Source organism: Artemia franciscana, chromosome 14 (assembly GCF_032884065.1).
Source record: "Artemia franciscana chromosome 14, ASM3288406v1, whole genome shotgun sequence".
Taxonomy (NCBI): Eukaryota; Metazoa; Arthropoda; class Branchiopoda; order Anostraca; family Artemiidae; genus Artemia; species Artemia franciscana.
The window spans coordinates 11,594,800-11,615,946 of record NC_088876.1 but is presented as its reverse complement, the minus strand read 5'-3'; the positions used below and the strand labels follow the sequence as shown (position 1 = coordinate 11,615,946).

The following is a 21,147-nucleotide window of genomic DNA, read 5'->3' as shown; positions in this document are numbered from 1 at the left end:
TTTCTGTTAAAAGGTATGTAGCGATGCTAAAACTCTTTTCGACAAAATATTCTGAGAGAAATGCTATCAAGGTTATGTAAGTTCATGAGGGACCGCAAGCACATTTACCACAAGTCGCATTTCATCCCTTTACACGTCTAAACAAGCATTGTGGAAGACGGTGACGGCAGCGCCAGTGCTTTGCAAGTCTGGACATATTGTAGTGAATACAAAATATGCAAGTTTTTACAATTAACCGTCGCTGATATTCTTAATATAATGTTTGCCTATATTAATAGATGAAGTCAAGCCAACAATTCAGTTATTCACTATCAAAACCATATAAAATTTTGTGGACCCCTTTGCTAATTGTAAACCCCGATTTTCTTACACCAACGTAGACCCCTGTCAAGCTTCCCGTGCACCCCTGGGGTTCCACCTGGACCAATTTAGGAATCATTGATCTAACCCATATTATGAGACATTTCTGAGAGGTTTTAATGAAAATGCCACGTTTTTTTGACTGGGTGTTATATTTCACTTCTCCTACGCCGATTATAATTTTCTAATGTTATTTTGTCTTTAAAAATATCTGTTTTAATACCTTTCCATTTTTTGTTTGCGTTGGTTCCATCGGCAACCTATTTTAAATAAGCGTATACTTTTAATCTTAAACCTACAAACTCAGACATTGCTGTTCCAGAGAATTCATCCTTCAAAATACTTATCACTTTTCTATTGACCGCAGGAAATTATAAAAAATACCCTTTTTAAAATTTGAAGTGTCAAATATTTTGGAGGTCAGCTTTAATTTCTTCATAAGAATCCTCAGTTCGAATATAATAAATAAAGCTATCCGTACCCATATAACATAAGTCAATGTTTACTATATTTTGGTTTCATGTATTCACAATAAAAATCATACATGAGTAACTTAGATCTAAACTCTAAAACAGTAAATCCAATATAAATAGGTTTATCTCATTTTATTTTGTTTTTGCCATTATAGCTACTAATAATGTATCGCTAAATATCATTCCAGATATAAAATTTGGCTTTTAAAGATTTTTGTCTTTGTTCATCACTAGTAGTTATTTCAATATTTGCTCTTCCTCTTACATTTTCCATAGTCTTTCTAGAACATGCATTCTTCATAAGTTTAAAGGAATCTTTTTCAAAATCATTTTTTTTTCCTTTTTGACGTAGTTTAGTATTAAGATTGATATAACCTTTTAAATAATCTGCTTCTGTGAATACTAGTATTCTATGTACTTTTTTAGTACTAAACGTTAGAAAAAATTGTCAATTTTTATAGTTGACAACATAATTCGTTAAATTATGTAGTAGTACATAATTTGTAGTCATGATGCTCAGGAGCTAGAGGTAAATCCTTATATAGAGCGAGTTATTGCTTTTGATATTCCAAATCAATTTTTGTAAATGGTTCCTACATTATCCTCATTCATTTCTGATTGAACTTAATCTTTTCATTGTGGAAATCGTCTGAGGCGTTGATTTTTTTTTAAATGGTCAGGTATCTTAAGAGTTTTAAAATCTTTTTTAGGTAAATTTTGAGATATAGCCAAACCATATAAATTATTAGCATCTAAATACATTAAAACAGACATTTCTAAAATTTTCAACGACATCTTATAAAATTGAATTCTTTTAAAATCTCCTTCAGAAATGTTTTCCCTGTTACTCTTGAATGAAACTTGTCTATTAATGCTAATTTTCTATCATTTATTTTTTCATAGCTCTCCGTATATTCATAGGGGAAAATCCCTTTTTTTAATTAATTCTTGAAATTCTTAAGTAGTTTCAAATACATCAGAAGTATATTTAAATTATTTCTTAAACAATTGGAATTTACTTTAAATATAAAATTACAATTTACTTTACATTCACAATTGCGATTTACTTGACATTTACAATTAGCTATATTTTCAGAGAGCTTATTAAACGATGAAACCATAAAGCGGAGTGAATCTATGAAACACCATGTCGTAATGGATTTTATAAACAGCAACTCTTTTCCAAAATGATATGAAGCTTTTTACTCAATCAAAGATGTCGTTATCAGATGCTAATTTTCTAAGAAATGAATAAGCCATATTTTGAGAGGTTATACATTACAATTATAATATTTAATAGCACGATCAATTAAAATGATACCAATAGAAACTAGTATATAAGTAAGTGAAAACAAGGTGTATAAAACATGTTTCCAGATATAGAACTCAAACAACGAAACATGGATTTAATGTAGGTGAATTGGTTAGAATTAATAACAATAAGTGAGTCTTTGATAAAGGGTATCTTCCAAACTGTACAAACTATATAAAATTGAATTGAAATGGATTAGCTGTGGGTATTAAGCCATGGTTAATTATAGAAAAAGCCAAAACAGATAGTTTAATTGAGTGAGAGGCAATTGTGAGATTAGTCGCCCCTTATTAGGATTGCAAAAAACTATGTTAGTTCAGGTAAAAAAAATTGAATAGTTGTGGGCATCAATTCATGGCTAAATGTAGAAAACGCCAAGACAGATAGTCTAATTGAGCGAGAGACAATTCTGGTATTAATCGCCCCTTATTAGGATTGTATAAAAACTATTAGTTCATTTGTTAATAGATTTGTCTATCTATTATCTGTCCATACGTCATTCCTAGGTCAGTACAACCAAGGTAGATAGTCATAGAGCTAAGATAGTGATAGAACCCATAGTTTTCCATCCGTTTGGTTAATTTGGAACAGGTAAACGGCGTAGAGTAAGTGTTCCTCTCTTATTATACCATTATTATGGACTAATTAAATTGATATATAAATTGATATTTAATTTGATATTGAAAAAAGAGTTTGATATTATTTAGATGTTGATATTAACATATTTTATCAAATTACCCTTTAAATATCAAATCATACCATGAATATTAAACTATAGTAGTATATCGTATAAAATATTGGATATATTTGAAATATTTATCAAATCCTTATTTAACATCACCTTTATTGCTGTGACATTTATGAGGGAAATTGTGAAAATGTTGTAGATTTTTATTTAAAATAGTGCAAAGTCGATTGAAAAGGGCCCATTGAAAAGGCTCGATTGAAGAGTGGCCCAGAAGATACATTTACTATACTACTAATGGTGAGGAATGCCAATGGATGTCGTACTATCCTTAGTTTGCCAAGGTGGCGTGAATTGTCATGGGGAAGGTTTTATGTCGGGATGGCTTACAAAAACACGAAGCAATAAATTTATAGCATGTTTCATCATAAAAATATCAGAAAAATATCTTAGGAATATTAAAAGGTGCCAGACAGTGCCATGTATCTTCCATAGTTTACCATGGTGCCATGAATCGCCTTGGACTAACACGTTCTACAGCTTAAAGTTAAGGTGGGGAGGTGTTAACAGAACTTTTTCGGCGGAGGGGGACTGAAATCTAACACCCAGTCAAAGAAACATAGCCTTTTCAATAAAATCTCTCAGAAATAACCGAATGCAAAAATTTGTCTCTTTTTCTTTGTTAGTGTTTCATTTTTTAGAAGTAATTTATCTCTAATAAGTCACCTTTTGAGTGTTCCTATTAAAAACTCTCAAAATATATCTTCATGTTGCTTAAATTTACCTCTAACGAGATTACACAAAATATGAAGAGAATATTATTCCAATGTGCGCTTATTCACCAGGAATGCATAGTCTTGGCTCAAAGAAGTATTTTTATTAAAACCTCTAATAAGTATCTCCCAATATGAGTTAAATTAATTTCTAATAACAATCCTCCCCCTAGAATTGGTCGCTAAGGTTCCCACCTATCTTTAATTGATGCTTCATTTTGCTTATATTTCATTCTTTATAAGCTTTTTGACGTTTTGTTTTTCCATTTGTTGAGTTTTAACTGTTTTTCTGTTATTTCATGATTTTATAAGGTTTATTATACCTAGCAATCAGGAATTCACAGTCCTGGCTCAAGGAAACCAGGAATTTTTTCTAAAACATCTCACAAATACATCTTAATATGGCTTAAATTTACTCCTCTAATAACAAACCTCCCCCCTGCTTGGAATTGGTTGCTAGGGCCTCCGCTAGAATACAATGCTGGGGTCCCCGTTATAATTGTTTGACAGGGCCAACGTTGCAATTGGCTGCTACTTCCCCCGTTGAAATTAACTACTAGGCCCCCTTTGGAATTGGTTTCTAGGCCCCCCGTTGAATTGGTTGCTAGGGGCCCCGGTGAAACTGGATGCTAGGGGTCCGATGGAATTGCACGCTAGGGTCACCCGTTGGAATTGCTTGCTAGGGCTTCTTTGTTGGAAATACTATCTTGAGCCCTCCAATTGCATTGGCTGATAGGGCTCCCGTAGGAATTGGTTGCTAGGGCCCCCGTTGGAATTAGTTTCTAGACCCCCGCGTTGAATTGGTTGCTAGGGGTCCCAGTGAAATCGGATGCTAGGGGTCCGGTGAATTGCATACTCAGGTTAACCATTAGAATTGGTTGCTATGACTCCCTCGTTGGAAATGATCTCTTGGGCCCTCCGATTGAATTGGTTGCTAGGACCCCCCTTTGTAACTGGTTCTAGGGACCCTAGTTAAATTTGTTGCTAAGCTCCCCCGGAGGAAAAGGTTGCTAGGTTAGATTAGGGCATACCACGGTGAAAAGATTGCTAGGGGTCCGTTGGAATCACTCGCTATGCCCTTACGTCTTGAAGGTTCCCCACTAGCGAACCTTAAAGATTTCTTTTGGCCCTCTTAGGATTTTTAGAATTGAAATATTGGGTTGCGTTCAATTTGGACCATCTCAATACTTGAGGGGCCCCTAAAGGTTTTTTTCATGGCCCTTCATAGGTTTTTTTTAAACATAACGGAGATCTGTGTCTCTTAGAAAACATCCCCTATTGCGTAACGAGCACCTGTGTCTCAAAGAAAATTAATAACACCTGCGTCTTGAAGAAGTTTTTAAAAAATTGTCAGGACAGGGATTCGAAGGAATAGGAGACACTTTAAATTTATTTGAGGCATCAGTACTTACTTGGAGGTTATCAAAGCAGTGATAGTTGAGACCGAAAATTTCATAAATGGTCTTTAAATACGATGGAATTTGCCAAATGTAATATATATTTTCTCATTGGAATGAAATTATAAATATGGCGAAAAATCCTATATAATGCGTAAAAGTTAGGCACGGTGCCAAACAGGTTGAGTCGACGAAGCGGGTTCAACAAATATATAAACTCAGGAAGGTCAGTGCTAATACGACTTTATGAGATTAGTGAGCAATCCCAATATATTTAAAGACAGTGAGGAACTTCGGGACTAACCCCTATATGACGATATTTGACGCCTCATTTGTGTATAAGCATCTTGAACTTTGGCAAATCAAATATAACATGATCATGGAGAGAAAATTCTTTTTTCATGGATTGAGACAGTTATGAAAATGACCACATTCATCAATATAATAAAGCAATATCACAGCAGCAAACTGCGCAGGACTTCTAACTTTAAATAGTTTCAGTAAAAATATTAAAATATAATATTAAAAAGTTAAGAAACACGAAAATTATTGTTTCAAGCCCTTAATATGCTTTTACTCCCAATAATTAACTCTACTAATTCCCACACACGTAAATATATACAAAGAGTATACAACATATCTTATCATAGCAAAAAGTTAATGAGGCGCTAGTGACTCCAAAGAAAATCTAATAGAAACTTTTAAGGAACGCTTGAGCAGAAACGGCCAGGCAACAAATTTTACTACTTTTTAATAGTTTCCGGCTTTTTCCTTTGAAGGCCCAACATGCAGGGAAAACTTCAGTGAGACTTTAAGTCAACTTTTGAGAAAAGTGATTGCTGGGTTTCATTTTAGACAGGTTATTTTATATCCCTCAGCCTTGCAGATTGATATTTGTAAAATAAATCTATCTTTACACAGTCTAAGTTAGCTTTCGGATAGTAGAAATTACTTTTTTAGAGATTTTGAGTTGAGATAGCCCTACCAGGACTGCAGCTAAAGCCACCTTAGGACCAAAGTTTATATAACAGGCTGTATTCTCTTTTGTATGATGGTACATAACATTACTTCAGTTTGAAGCGTTGAATTTTGATACCGTAGGCCTACCTATTTGTTCTTTTTTCTACAATCACAAGTTTTTCCAATTAAAGTCTTAAAATTCATCTCAATTTTTATGCAGAAATAACATTTGCGATCAAAGAATGCCGTTCATTGCGCAATTACAAGAATCGACTTGAAAACTTTAGATCCACCCTCCCTCCTAAGGTTGAAAAAAAAACTTTAAGGATGCTTTATTAGAAGGATTTAACAATCTTGTGCGTTTGATTAAATTTACCTCTAAAATTGCTTCGCAGAATTAAGTTTAGAGCAATGCCAACTAAGTTAGAAGTAGGTTATAGCAGTATAATAAAATTTAGTCTATCGAACATTTAAAAGGTTCTATGTTTCCGTAATAATTTTATAAAATGAATCAAACAGAGTTTAGGATAATTTATGCCCACGGCAAGTATTTCCATACGGTTATCTTTTATTTTATTAATATACTCATGTGTGCTTAATGTGAACATTGTCGATGCCAATATACTTCTAGCATAATCAGGATTATGCATTAATGATTGAATTGCCGTTGGCGTTGGACTTAAAAACTAAAAAACAAAAGCCAACGACTTTCTTAATTGAAAAACACCGATACAAGCGCAGGTATGAAAATTGGCGCAGTATATAAAAGGGAATAAAATAATTGCTCAATTTTTTATAGCGACTGATTTACCCTCTATTTTCACAAAAATCAAATAGTTGATTCAGAAAAAAACACGTTTAAAGTCAATAAATATGCATGCTTTTATCGCTGATTTATCTGGAGCTACATTGAAGACACTTCACTAGCTTTTAAGTTTCCAAATACAGCATTAGTGAACGAACATCGAAGAGCTAGAGAAAAATATTACTAGAATTTCAATCCAAGGTCAATTATAAAAGCGTAGCCTACCCATATAAACATTTATGTACTTGGTCAAAGGTTTGAATAATTGTGATAGACATTTAAGCAGGATATTGGTATTAGTAGACTTCCGGGGTAGTCAAGAAGTCAAGTATCATTAAAGTCAAATATAATTAAAGAGCTTTAGTTGCTTGGTGTCATATAGAAAGTGGGACATGCAGAATGTAACAAACTCAAGCTGGAACATCTCCCTTAATTCATGTGCCATACGTTATCTAACGAATAAAAAACAATCAACGTTCCGAAACATATAGGCTTATGACTCTTAACCATAAACCGTGTAACCTTTCACACACAGCTTAGATACCAGTACAGTTATGAAAACTCCTATCTTGCCCATGAGAAGCTTTTGGTACAGAGCTCTGAACTTGGCGCCTGCTCCAAGCCCACGCTCCTTCGCGTAGATTGTACTACGGCACCATAGGCGGGAACGCAGTTTTGTTTTGTTGCACACACAGCTTTCCTGTCTCCAGCCGCTAGCATCGCTACCGCGCACTGTGTCCCAAAAATAAATCGAGTTTTCATAACTGTATATTGGTATCTAAGCTGTGCCTTTCACACTAGCATATTTGAAGAGGTTGAATACAATTTTGGCAGGTGTGGGAAATCGATTCACCCAGGGTCGACCCTGCGCAGAAGCCGGCACCAATCTCTACGTTGTTTTATGAAATCTTACGAGGCAAATTTCCTCGGTGACAAAAACAATGCTGACTAGACTGTAACTCCACTTAGAATTTTACGTTACGTGTGTTCATTTTACGGCATAGAGTAATCCTTTCACACTTGATCAGAACTTGAATCCATATTTTAATTTTTGAATATTTAGCTTGTGATGATTGCGACGACTAAAACGATGGTCATGACTATTTTGTGGATTGTTTCCCTAGCCTAATTTAAAAGGAATGATTTGAATGTAAAAGGTTGTACTTATCGTAACGTAGCTTAACTACTTAGCGTAGAAAGTTACGTACGTAGCGTGACAGTTCCTTTAAAATAAGTGATTATAACTATTATTTGAAACAAAGATGACCAAAATATTAAATTGGGGATCAGGAACTTTCAATCGAGGGGCATAAGTTATTGAACTGCGGAGAATTGTTGCGTCTTATTAATTTGTCGCAGGGGGTATATGTACTAAAGTCAATGTTTACGTTTAACTTTTCGTACCCCTTTTACTTATCATGACCGCGTAGCGGGTTATTATATCAATCATCTAGTGTTAAGGAACTATAATTTATTATGTTAGGCTTGTTGCGCAAGTCTTTTTATTAATTTTAGGTTTCATAAAGGAGGCAGGTTTGTTGAAGGAATAGGTAAAAAGATATGAGAAGACGATTGTATACGTCAATGACAATGCTTCTAGAGCCACCAATATAGTTATAGTTGCGAAGGTGTAGGCCAAATCAGATCAAAAAGCTCTTCTAAGGAGTTCATACGAATTATGTTCGTTCTCATGAGGGCGAGTCACGTTTACATAGACCCTAATATTCAGATACATTTATGTCTTTAATTGTTCAATCCAATTGCTATCCCTTGTCGGTGCCAAAGTGTAGAGGCTACTCTTTTCTTGGAGAGTACAAACAAATTTATTGAATGTATTGAAGTGCACCTGTTCAAGACCGTGCCTAGGGGCCAAATTATCAGGTTCAAGTCCATCCCCCCATGAAATGTTGTGTAACTCGTAAGCATAAAACACAAATACATTTGAAAATATTTTTGATGTGTTTTTCAAGGTTCCTATTTGTGACCCCCCCCCCTTAAAATATACCCTTCGGAAAAACCTTGGAAACGCCCTTGCATTACTTGTACATATTCTGAACAAGACATCACTGGACAAACTTTGCTTATTTAGATTTGTCTTAGTTTATGCATTTGCATTAACAAAAAGAGAAAAGACATTAATGTGTATGTTACCGTGAGCGTCCGAAATCTGGTTAATATCGACATTCACCGGTGAATGTCGGATTTTGCTCTGCTCGGATTCAATTACTTTTGCGAGTCAGCTTTTTCAGTCTTATGCAAGCTCTGATGGTTAAACTTAGGCCAGGTTCCGGTAGTTTAGTTAAGGTTAGATCAGATTAGGTTAAATTTGATTATAAATAGTAGAAATGGGTTACAGACCTAAGCTAACCTAACCAAACTTTATTTAACCTAATCTAACTAGTCTAATATTCACCGGTGAATGTCCGGAATTCCCTCTGCTCTGTTCAGATTCAATTAGCTTCGTGAATCAGCTTTTTCAGTCTTATGACTGAATATATCAATGTTTTCACTTCTACCGATTTATCGGTAGACCTACACTTTTTGGACTCTTCTACCAAATAAATTTCAAGCTTACCGAAATACCGATTTTCTACCGATTTTTTGCCAAAACTGTTTTCTTTTTAATTGGACATAATAGGTGTGACTGCGAACAGCACCATTTAGCAAAATCCTGGAGCCACAACTTAGACCTGGTTTCTTCATTCCATCATTTGGCTTTTACTCTTCGAATAAAACATCAAGAATGGGAAACAGAAGAACCAACATTGTCTTTCCTCATTTCACTTAAAAATGGTGGAGTTTATCGAATTTTTTTCTTTTTCAACCATCTCAAATCAAATGAAAAGGGAGTAGTTAATTAAGTAACTAATTATATTAATTACTAGCTGTTGGGGCGCTTCGCCACCCCAACACCTAGTTGGTGGGGGCGCTTCGCGCCCCCCCAAGCCCCCCCGCGCGCGTAAGTCCTTACGCGCCATATTAGTTACGCGCCATTGTAGTTGTGTCCCTATGTCCCACCTGTGAATATAGATATATATATATATATATATATATATATATATATATATATATATATATATATATATATATATATATATATATATATATATATATATATATATATATATATATATATATATGTTTTTAACTACGTAAAACTTGCGAATATACAACATTCTTTGCTGTCCCATTGTCTGTGCATATAAATAGATTGTCAGGTTTACCGACTCTTGAACATGCAACATATAATGGTCAATGGGAAAACAATCCGTATTCAGATCTATACCTCATGATTCTAATGATTGCCCTTGAGCTTTGTTGATGGTGATTGCTAATCGATCATTCCCTGAGTCGCCATCGTCATTTATATATCCCCCTGTGCACCCCAGCGTCCCCTTTGTAGTTATGTCCCTGTGTCCCGGTCGTCAATTATATTCCCTGTGTCCCGGTCGTCATTTGTATCCCGGTGTCCCAGTCTCTGATTTCTCTTTGAGTGTCCCGGGCGTCATTTATATTCCTTGTGTCCCGGTGTCCCGGTCGTCATTTATATCCCCCTGTGCCCCCCGGCGTCCCCGTTGTAGTTGTGTCATTTATATTCCCTGTGTCCCGGTCGTCATCCCGGTATACATTCGTTTTTGAATTGGTATATGATGAAATAAATTTTTAATTTTTTCCCTTTTTTTCCTTTTAGTTTTTTTTATTGGTTTTGACCTTTTTTTAGGTTTTTTAGTTTTTTTCTTTTTAGTTTTTTTTGAAGTTTTTATCTTTTTAGTTTTTTTATTTTTATTTATATTTTTTTAGTTTTCTTTTTCTCCTTTATTTTTCAGTTTTTTTCCTTTTTTTAGTTTTTTTTTTCGTTTTAGTTCTTTTAGTTTTTACCTTTTTTAGTTTTTTTTAGTTTTTTAGATGAAAATTTTTTTAGTTTTATTCCTTTTTTTCTTTTCAGTTTTTTATTGGTTTTTACCTTTTTTTTAGCTTTTTTAGTTTTTTTTTTCGTTTTTTCTTTTTACTTTTTTTTTTAGTTTTTATCTTTTTTATTTTTTTTTTATTTTTATTCTTAATTTTTTTTTATTAATTTTTAGTTTTTTTGTAGTTTTTGCCTTTTTTAGTTTTTTCAGTTTTTTTTTAGTTTTTAGATTTTTACCTTTTTTAGCCTAACCAGGATTTGAACCTGGGACCTTCATTCTCCGTTCTGACACCCTCTCTCACCGAGTGACTACTCCAGCATGTTCATTTTGGTGTTTTAAATGGTATATTATTAACCAAATTAATGTGTTTTACAATATACTAAGCGTCGTCATAACAAAAATGACGACAACTAATTTCATGACGTCAGTCAACACAGAAATTAAGTTCTGAAATTAAGTCATGAAATTAGTTGCCGTCATTTTTGCTTTGACGGTGACGTCATTCAAGTTATATAAGACATATGTTCACGTAGAAATCTATTAATGTTTAAGTTTACAATGACTGATGAAGATGCTCAAAGAGTCTATGCCAGAAAACTTGCTGCTGATAGAGAAAGTCAGAAAAGAAAGCGTGCCGAGGAACTATCAGCAGCAAGTTTTTTGGCATAGACTCTTTGAGCATCTTCATCAGTCATTGTAAACTTAAACATTAATAGATTTCTACGTGAACATATGTCTTATATAACTTGAATGACGTCACCGTCAAAGCAAAAATGACGACAACTAATTTCATGACGTCAGCCGACACAGAAACATGACGTCACCTGACAACTAATTTCATGACGTCAGCCGACACAGAAACATGACGTCACCTGATCCACAGATCCACAGACAGACAACTTATTTATATATATAGAAGATAGATTTATTACCTATTAAAATGTTTATAGTAAGTCACATGGCTTAGAACAAAGTCCCCGACTAGCCACATGCTTGCCTTTCTGGATAAGGATCACCTCATTTTAAAAAAATGCACCAAGTGTTAAAACAAAATCAAATAAAACACCGTTAGTGCAGTGTTGGTTCACCTGTTTTCAAAACAGCTGCAAATAGAATAGACCTACTGTATGTCTGACAAGCTATTTTTTAGGTAGAATGATATCATCAGAAGATGGTGATGATTTTTCAGATTCTGCTGAAGGAAAATCAATAAAGAAAAGAAAATGTGGCAAATCAATTGAAATGAAAGTAAGCAAGAGACTAATGAAATATTCTTGGAAATACTTGAAAGAGTTGGAAACAGAAGAACCTTTCAAAGACTGGCTTACTAAGAGAGAAAATGATGAATTTGCATTTTGTTCTGTTTGTGAGGTGAAGCTTTCTTATAAAGAAGGCAAGATTGCGCTAAAAAAGAAATGCTCAGACAGCTAAACACATAAGCAGGTTGGCTGTAGCAAAGGAAAAACCAAGTTCTGTAACCAGCTTTTTTTCAACTACCCCTGGAGATATCACTCTGCGCCAGACTGAAGCAAAGCTTGTAACTCTTCTTGTTAAAAATGACATTGCATTGTCAATAAAAGGTAATTTGGTTTTGCTTGTGAAAAGCCGGTCCCATAAAAATGTCATTGAAAAAGTGAGACTTGGCAAGCAAAAATCTACGTATTTGGTGCGACAAGATCTAGTACTCTATATTAAGGATAAGCTAACTGATAGTTTGAAAGAAAAACCATTTTCGATCATAATCGATGACACTACCGATATCGGGATAACAAAGCAATTAGCTTGCGTGCTGTATTTTTTCCAACGATAGACTTTCCAACGATGGAGATGGAAGTTGACTTGCTAGACTTAATTTAGTGCCCTGATGGCCAAGCAGCCACAGTTTTTGCTAAACTCAAGGAATGCTTGGATGGTCTTGTAAGACATGGAGTTCCTATTCGCAACTTTATGGGCTTATGCAGTGACACACCTAATTCGATCATGGGGCCCCGGAACTCTATTGCAAGGCTTATAAAAGAAACTTACACATGCGTCTTCATAGTCAAGTGTGCATGTCATTTGATCCACCTCGTTTAATCACATGCATGTAAGAAACTTCCCAAAACTCTTGAGGACTTGATTCGAAATTTTCAAAGCCACTTCAGTCATAGTGCAAACGAGTGAATTCATTGAAAGCTTCCCAAGACTTCTTAGAAATTGACAATCGCAAGATATTTTCCCCTGGACAAACTAGATGGTTATGTGTACATAGCTGCGTCATAAGGATTCTTGAGCAATGGGATGATCTGACAACATATTTTACTGAGGCTGTGTTTGATGATCCTACCCATGGAAACGATTTAGCTCTTGGTGGCTTGAACAACCCCTTTATGAGAATAATGCAGATGTTCATGGACTATGTTTTGGGCATGTTGGCTGACTTCAATGCTCTTTTCCAATCACAGCCCCACCCCCTTTTCCATACATTGAAATTAGAAACAAAAAGACTTGTTTCAACTCTCTCCAAGAACTCTCTCGAGGTGGAATATGTAATGGTTTGAAGAATCCACTAGATGTTAATGTAAATGATGATAATTACTATGTAGCTATCCGAAATATTTATCTTGGACTGAATGCCCAGCTCGCTATTTCAGAGCTGTAGAGTGTGACCCTAAGGTGGACCATAATGAAGTGATGAAGGTATACCTCACAGCAAGAGAATTTTACAAGGAAGCAGTTGCACAGATCAAAACCAGGTTCGTATTTGATGATGATTTGAATGAGATGTCCTGTCTTATAGATCCTTCAAATGCTGCTAAGCTCAATCCTTCTAGTCTTACACCACTTCTAGTTAAGTATTTCCCTCCTACATGTCTAGGGCTACCATTGACTCGGAATAGTGTGAACAAAGCTCTGTTGATGTTCTGAAGGATCTGTATCAGTCGCCAGTAGAATATTGGAGATTCGTTTTGTCCATTGTTACCCCAAGTGGCCGACCAAGGTTTGCAAATCTAAGGCACGTTATTTACTTTTTCTTTTCATTGCCTTTCTCGAATGTTGTTGCAGAACATCTTTTCAGTAGTTTAAAAGAAGTGAAGACTGATAAACGAAATAGATTGTTGACGCCGACCTTATCTGCCATCTTGCGTACGAAATGCGGGACAAAGAGCTTGATTATGCATTCTTCATTGCTGATAGTTGACCATGAACTAGAGAAACGGCTAAAGGAATTACGAGAATCCGCGACAGTTGAAGAGTTTATATGAGTGATCAAACTTCGTCTATAATAGCAGAAGTTTCTGTTTTGAGTTGCATTGGATATTTGAAACTGCCGCAGTTCCTAAATTGTTGTTTTAAGACCAAAGTGTGCTTTATTGATTTATTGTGATGAAAAGTACTTAATTAAGTAGATTAGAATTAAATCAACGCATTCTATCAATGCGATTCTAGGCTTGATTCCTTCGTTTGCAGTTGTGTATCAGTTGCTTTAATCACTTGAACCTAGTATTTGATTGGTTGTTTGAAGTCTAATTTTAAGTGCTTTACCATGATGAGCAGTACCTGATTAAGTAGAATAGGATTCCATCAATAATAATTGAGTATATTGAAAATGCATTTTTTAAGCCCTGTTCTCATGCGTGTCCAGCTAAGCATCTGTGTTTACGCGCGTGTCACGCAATATGTTCGTATCTAAACATATCTTGTTCCCACGTAGGCATAAACACGAAATGCCAATTGAATTAATACATGAAAATAGTTCCTTCCTTATGTGAGCATTAGGATTCACAGGCGCTGCAGATTTGCAACATCTACTGTAAATGCCGCGTTTGCAATATTTTAGAATCGCCGCTAGCTCAAGAGTATACAATATTAGTATATTAGCGATTTACAAGAACCACTGCAAATGCTTCATTTGCAGCGACTGAAACATTTCGTAACCGTCGTTATTATCACAAGATCAAATAACGCCCCATTGATCTTTTGCAGTTTTAAAGAAACATTGCTTTAAATCGTCGTATGATTAATCGTAAGTTGATAGACCGTTGTAGAATGGTCTAATTCTAAATTGATCTGAGAATTCAGCAGAAAATGGAGCATTTTTGCGAACTTAACACGCACTTAGAGGGTTTGGGCATGTCTAGAAATTTCCTATATATACATATATATATATATATATATATATATATATATATATATATATATATATATATATATATATATATATATATATATATATATATATATATATATATATATATATATATATATATATATATATATATATATATATATATATATATATATATATATATATATATTTGGGAGGGGGGCTCTTCTGTGAGGAAAACACTTTCCCTTACAGACAGGAAATTTTCCTGGATAGGAAAAGGTTTCTGGGCAAATTTTCCAATGAAAATCTTGAACCAAAGGTGGGAGAAGAGGATTTGGCATGATTTATAATACGGTCAGATGACCTTTGATGGCCTTTTTCAGTCTTATGCAAGCTATAATGGTTAAAATTAAAGTTAGGTCAGGTTGTGGTCGTTTAGGTAAGGTTAAGTCAGATTAGGTTGGGTTAAATTTGGTTATAAATATCATAAACGGGTTAAAGACCTAGGCTAATCTAACCAAACTTAATTTAACCTAATCTAATCAGTCATCAGCAAACATTGCATTAAATTGAAACAGTTGACCGGTTACGCAGACTAAATCCAAGAAAAGTAAAAGGTATTTCAGACATTCAGCAGTGAATGTCGACATTTACTGGTGAATGTCGACATTCCCTAATTTGCGGACATTCACGGTAACATGAACATATCTTAAAAGGAATGTTTACAGTCAATGTTCAGCTGATAGCAAATGACAATGGGTAGAGCTATTCCTAACGTGGGAGTGAGCTAGAGGGAAGGGGCTTTGAGACTCGATATCCGAGCCTTAAGGTGGACCAGTTATTCCTTGTTGCTTTTTTTTCAAGCGCAGGAATTTTATAATACAAGTTTATCATTTAGTTTACTCTATAACCAAACATCTTTTATCTTGGAATTATTCCTGATATCCTTTTACCCTTTAAAGATATCCCTTTAAATAATCTGAGGGAATTTCGGCTATATTGAATGCAACGCAAAGCATGAGTACACCGGGGGGTCAGGAAGGCTAAGGTGTATTGACCCCCTGGGAAACAAGAAGAAATAAAAAAGCCTCAAAAGTAGAAAATGAGAAATACTTTCATTAAAATCTTGGAACAAAACAGTATTCCCGGTAGTACTTACCTCCTCCCCACCCGAAGAGGTACATAACTCAGGAATGGCTCTGGTAAATAAGTTATCAAGATCTGGGACACTTAAAGAAAAATATCGACTCACCCCTTCTAAAACGGTGACTACTATGCGCTACCTCTGAGAGGGTAACATTAGTATGCTCTGCAGAAACAAGACAACGGTTGAAAAAACATATTGAGAAATAAAATATCACAAAACCTAACATATTAAAGGCATCTGCATAAAGACTGAGAATGTCTAATTTCAGTTTCAAACCTGTTTTCTTATTCTTTGCGTAAGATTTGCTCTAACCACGGGTTTTCCATGAGGTTCAAATCAAGATCTGAGCGGCTTCAGCCCTGAAAAATACTGTACTTTACTTGGTTTTCCGCATTTAGTTATCTCTCAGAATATGTGACGTCAATGTTAGATCAAGCACCTAATCAAAGTTATGATCTATCCCAAATCAAGCAGAAAATCAAGTTTTGAATATTTGGTTTTGGTAACTACGAAACTTGCTACTAAACTGCAGATTAGAATAATTTTTTGCTCGAACACAAGCTCGGAAATGGAAAGTTTTTTTCTAAAACGCTTTTCGAATATTGCGTTTTGAAAAACTTTCACAAAAAAACACTCAGACATCTTGGCCCGCGAAGAACTGGAATGGATTCTGTTCTTCTTTGATCCTTAAAACGGCGTTTGACCTCCCATAACAATTTGCACCTACATAACAAGTACATATAAACATGCAATTCAAGAAGAGACATTACTTAGGGAATGTTCAAAAGGGATCAAATACGTGTTAAAAAGCAGAACATGTTCTTACAAGGGACAAAAATGTGCTTTGTCCAATTTACACCATTATGGAAACTCTTTCTTCCCCTCCGTAACAGAAATCACACGTTTAAATTAAAATCCCAGTTCATTTTATATGCAAATGTTTTTAAGTAAAACCAGTGGCAAAAACCAAATCCTTTGAGCCCCCCTCCAACCCCTTCCAGCTGAATATTGCGTCTGTGTCCATTAGCCCAATAAGTGTCGATGTTTGATCGCAAGAATTACAGTGACAACGGCAGTAGTGAATTTTGATTTTAATAAATACATCAAAAGAATAGACTTAGTATTTGGTTCCAAATATATAAGATTCATATTTTAGTGTTACCCATCAAAAGGTATGAGCCTGAGAAAATTTGCATGATTTCAAAAAAGTGCGGAATATTATGTTAGATTGGTTTTCAATAAAGGGGGAAATGATATTAGTTAGACCTTGCAAAATACATACTTCTGCTTAAATGAAGTATAAGAACAATAAGTATTTCAAGCTTCACAACTTTGCTCAGTCCCAATATACGAGGTTTCAAAGATCTGCAAATACATTTCCAAAAATACAAAAAAAAACGACTGATATTGAAACTTGAGAACCATGGCTAATTAGAATTAGGCCAAGACAGGTGGTCTCTGTGAGTTGCAAAGCTGACTCATTTTTTTTCAGAATTGTATAAAAATGATTCATTTCAACTGTTGATAGATAGTCTATCTTCCATCCTAAGGCAGAAATAAGGTAAATGGGCAAAGAGTAAGGATAATTCAAAGGGAAAGGATAGGGAAAGATATTCCTAACCTAGCCCCTTTCCAAGATAGCAAAAGAAGATTGTCTAGAATTTTACCAATGTTTTTTAAAGGTCATCAAAGGTCATCTAACCGTCTTACAAATCATGCAAAATCCTCTTCTCCCACCTTTCGTGCAAAATTTTCATTACAAAATTTGCCCAGGAACTTTTACTATCCAGGAAAATTTCCTGTCTATATAAAAAATATTTTACAGAAGATTTAAATATATATATATATATATATATATATATATATATATATATATATATATATATATATATATATATATATATATATATATATATATATGTATGCCACTTTTTTGCATGGCAAGCAGTAATGTGTTTTTTTCCTAGGGGAAATTGCATCGAACCACTGCCATTCTAGTTTCCTTTTCAAGTAGCAAAAGAGATCGTGAAACAGTAAAGTGCCGTTCTTACCATTCTGTGCATAAAAACTCTAATTTTGGTCCCAAAACAGTAAAACTAACACAGAAAGAAACTTCTTAAATCGATTTTTCATGACAAAAAACCTTAAACAAAAGGTTTTGAGCCTCCCATTTTGAGAAACTGCAGCAAAGTGGTATTTTCTCCCATTTGGTACCAGAAAACGTAACTTTTGGCCCAAAGAGGGCTAGAACGTAAAAGAGTGCGAATTCATATAGAGCCAGTTGATTTTTCAGACAGTTCGTGATAAAGAACTGTTGAAGGAGCGACGCAGCTCAATGGCAACCAAATCTCTAAAAAAACGGAATTATATCAATAGATATACGAAAAAATTGGCATATTGTTCTCTTTCCGAATATACAAGATTCATTATCTTTAGTTTTATCTATCAAAAGAAACGAGTCTGGTGAAAATGTTCCATATTTTCGAAAACGGGAGGAGACACCCCCTAAAAGCCAAGGAACCTTGACGAAAGTGATACCACAAGATTCAACGTATCAGAGAACCCTGTTTTAGGGGGGTTTCAAGCTTCTTATCTACAAAAATGTGGAATTTGTATTTAATGGATGACGGATGGTTGGTTATTTTTTTTTTCTTCTGCTTCTTCTTTCTTCCTTGGGGTGATCCCATCGAACCAATGATCCTAGAAGATCGGCAGAGGTTTCATTGGAACTGAAATTAAAAGTTCTTATGCCCTTTTTAAGTAAACAACAAGATTGGAAGATAGCTAGACCCCTGCCCCAAGTCCCTCCCACAAAGCCGTCAGATCACAACTTTAAGATAGTCATTTTTTCAGAATAGTTCAAAAGTCCAAGAACTATGCTTTTGGTGATGATATGACCTAACATAGTCCCAGGGGAAAGGGCTGTAAGTTATGTAATTTTGACAGGGGAGCGCATAAGATGAATTTCAGGGGGAGGGGCTTACCTGATCTAATCGGCACTTCCGATGCATATGAAAATCACTAAATAAAAATACAGAAATATAAGGCAGCGTCATTAAGCCACGGGGCTGCCCCTCTGTCCCCTCCCTTATGGGTGCCCATGAATGGTGGTGATATAAGGAAAACCGTATCGAACCAATGATCCTAGAAGATAGACAGAGAGCTCATTCAAACGGAAACTGAAAGTTCTAGTGCCCTTTTTAAGTCACCAAAAAGAATTGAGGGAAGTTATCCGCAGTCTCCCGTCCCTCTTCCCCCAAAATGTTCCGATCAAAATTTTGACATAACTATTTTGTCTTGAATAGCTGTTTTATCCAATAAAAATGCCTTTGTGGATACTATAACCCCCCGGAGCTCCTTGAGAAAGAGCTGTAAGCCGTGAAGTTTACCCGTATCGTCCATTTGCAGTATTCATATCCGATGATTATAGGTCATAGCTTTGTGGTTGAGCATTCACCTGTCAAACCATAAGTAACTAGTTCAAAAACTGCTTACTCTCTATTTTTTTGTCTCGATCTTTAAAACCGATTCCTGAAACACAAGGGCCGTTTAATTAGAATAAGAAGCTCTTTCAAAGGTACTAAAATAGGGTGATATACAGGTAGATATTAATTACTCATTCAATCAGGGCCTTTGAATAAAAAAATAAATTACTCCATTATTATTTTCAAGATATTTTTGTTCTTCTCCTATCTTTTTTATTACGAATAATTGCTTCAATATTAGGTAACAACAGAATAAATAACTTGATTTCCATTTTTATACTGTTTTTCTCACTTGCTTTGGTGCTCTCATTGAAGTAACTCTATTAACTTCTTTGACCTACGTGGATCAGTTGCGACGTTTTATTTGTTTTTAATTTTTTTTTGTTTTTTATCTTTGTTTCTTCTCTGCTGAAGACGCCTCCTTTACATACAGGCAAAATATCCTTGTCGTTTTCATCTTTCAAACAGTTCGTGGTAACGAACTGTAGTAAGGAGTGACCCGGCTCAATAGTAACCGAAACTCTGAAAAGCAGAATTTTGATACAAATAGTAATATCAAAGAATCGCACTTTAATGCTGATTTTAAATATATAACTTCATGAAGTTTGGTCTTGCCCATCAAAAGTTGCGAGTCTGAGAAAATTTGCCTTATTTTAGAAACTAGAGGGAAACACCCCCTAAAAGTCATAGAATCTTAACGAAAATCACACCATCAGATTCAATCAGAAAACCCGACAGCAAAAGTTTCAAGCTCCTATCAACAAAAATGTGGAATTGTGTATTATTTTTTTTTTCAGAAGACGATCACGGATGCGTGTTTATTTGTTTCTTGTTTTTTTTTCTCAAGTGTGATCGTATCGACCCAGTGGTCCTAGAATGTCGTGAGAGGGCTCATTCTAACGGAAATCAAAAGTTCTAGAGCTCTTTTCAAGTGACCCAGAAATTGGAGGGCATCTAAGCCCCCTCCCACGCTCATTTTTTCCCAACGTCACCGGATCAAAATTTTGGGATAGCCATTTTTTAAACATAGTTGAAAAACCTAATAACTATGTCTTTGGGGATGAAATAATCCCCCACAGTCTCTGGGAAGGGGCTACAAGTTACAAACTTTGACCATTGCTTACATATAGTAATGGTTATTGGGAAGTGTACAGAATTTTCAGATGGAGCTTTCCCGTTGGGGTGGGGGTGGGTCAGGTGGTGGGTCAGGAAGAGAATTTCCATGAAGGGGATACAGGATTTTCAGGTATTATTTAAAAAAAAGAAAATAAATATAAAAAAAGTTTTTTTTTAACTAGACTTAAGGGGCAACATTAAAACTTAAAATGAACAGAAAATGTTACAGATAAAAGGGGGTTCGTCTCCTCCACAATACCTTGCTCTTTACGCTAAATTATTTTTAGTAATTTCAAATATTTATCCTATGGCCCTTGTGATTCAGGGGTCCTTCTCAAAGAATTGGGAGAAAATTCAAGCTTTAGTGTAAAGAGCGATGTATTGACGGGGGCGAGCCCCTCATATACGTAATAAATTTATACAAACATAGAAGTTCGTTAGGTAAGTAAATTTGTAAGTTTCGTATATTTCTTACTAATAAAAACGTTCGAAAAAAGAAGTTCTAGTTGCATTTTTAAGTAACCAAAATTGAAAGGGAACTAAGCTTCTTCTTCCACCCCTTTTTTATCAAAATCGTCAGATCAAAACTAAGAGAAAGCCATTTAACCAAAAAAAAAAAAACAATATACAAATTTC

General features: G+C 35.0%; 1 protein-coding gene across 1 annotated transcript in view; it reads right to left on the bottom strand.

Moving 5' to 3' along the window:
• Nucleotides 1-16,187, bottom strand: part of LOC136035306 (venom serine protease Bi-VSP-like) — a 52,130-nt gene extending 35,943 nt beyond the window's left edge. Inside the window, exon 1 of the mRNA XM_065717004.1 lies at nucleotides 16,016-16,187. Coding sequence (XP_065573076.1) covers nucleotides 16,016-16,136 — 121 coding nt within the window. The 5' untranslated portion in view covers nucleotides 16,137-16,187. The remainder of the gene's footprint in view (nucleotides 1-16,015) is intronic.
• Between the last annotated feature and the right edge of the window lie 4,960 nt (nucleotides 16,188-21,147).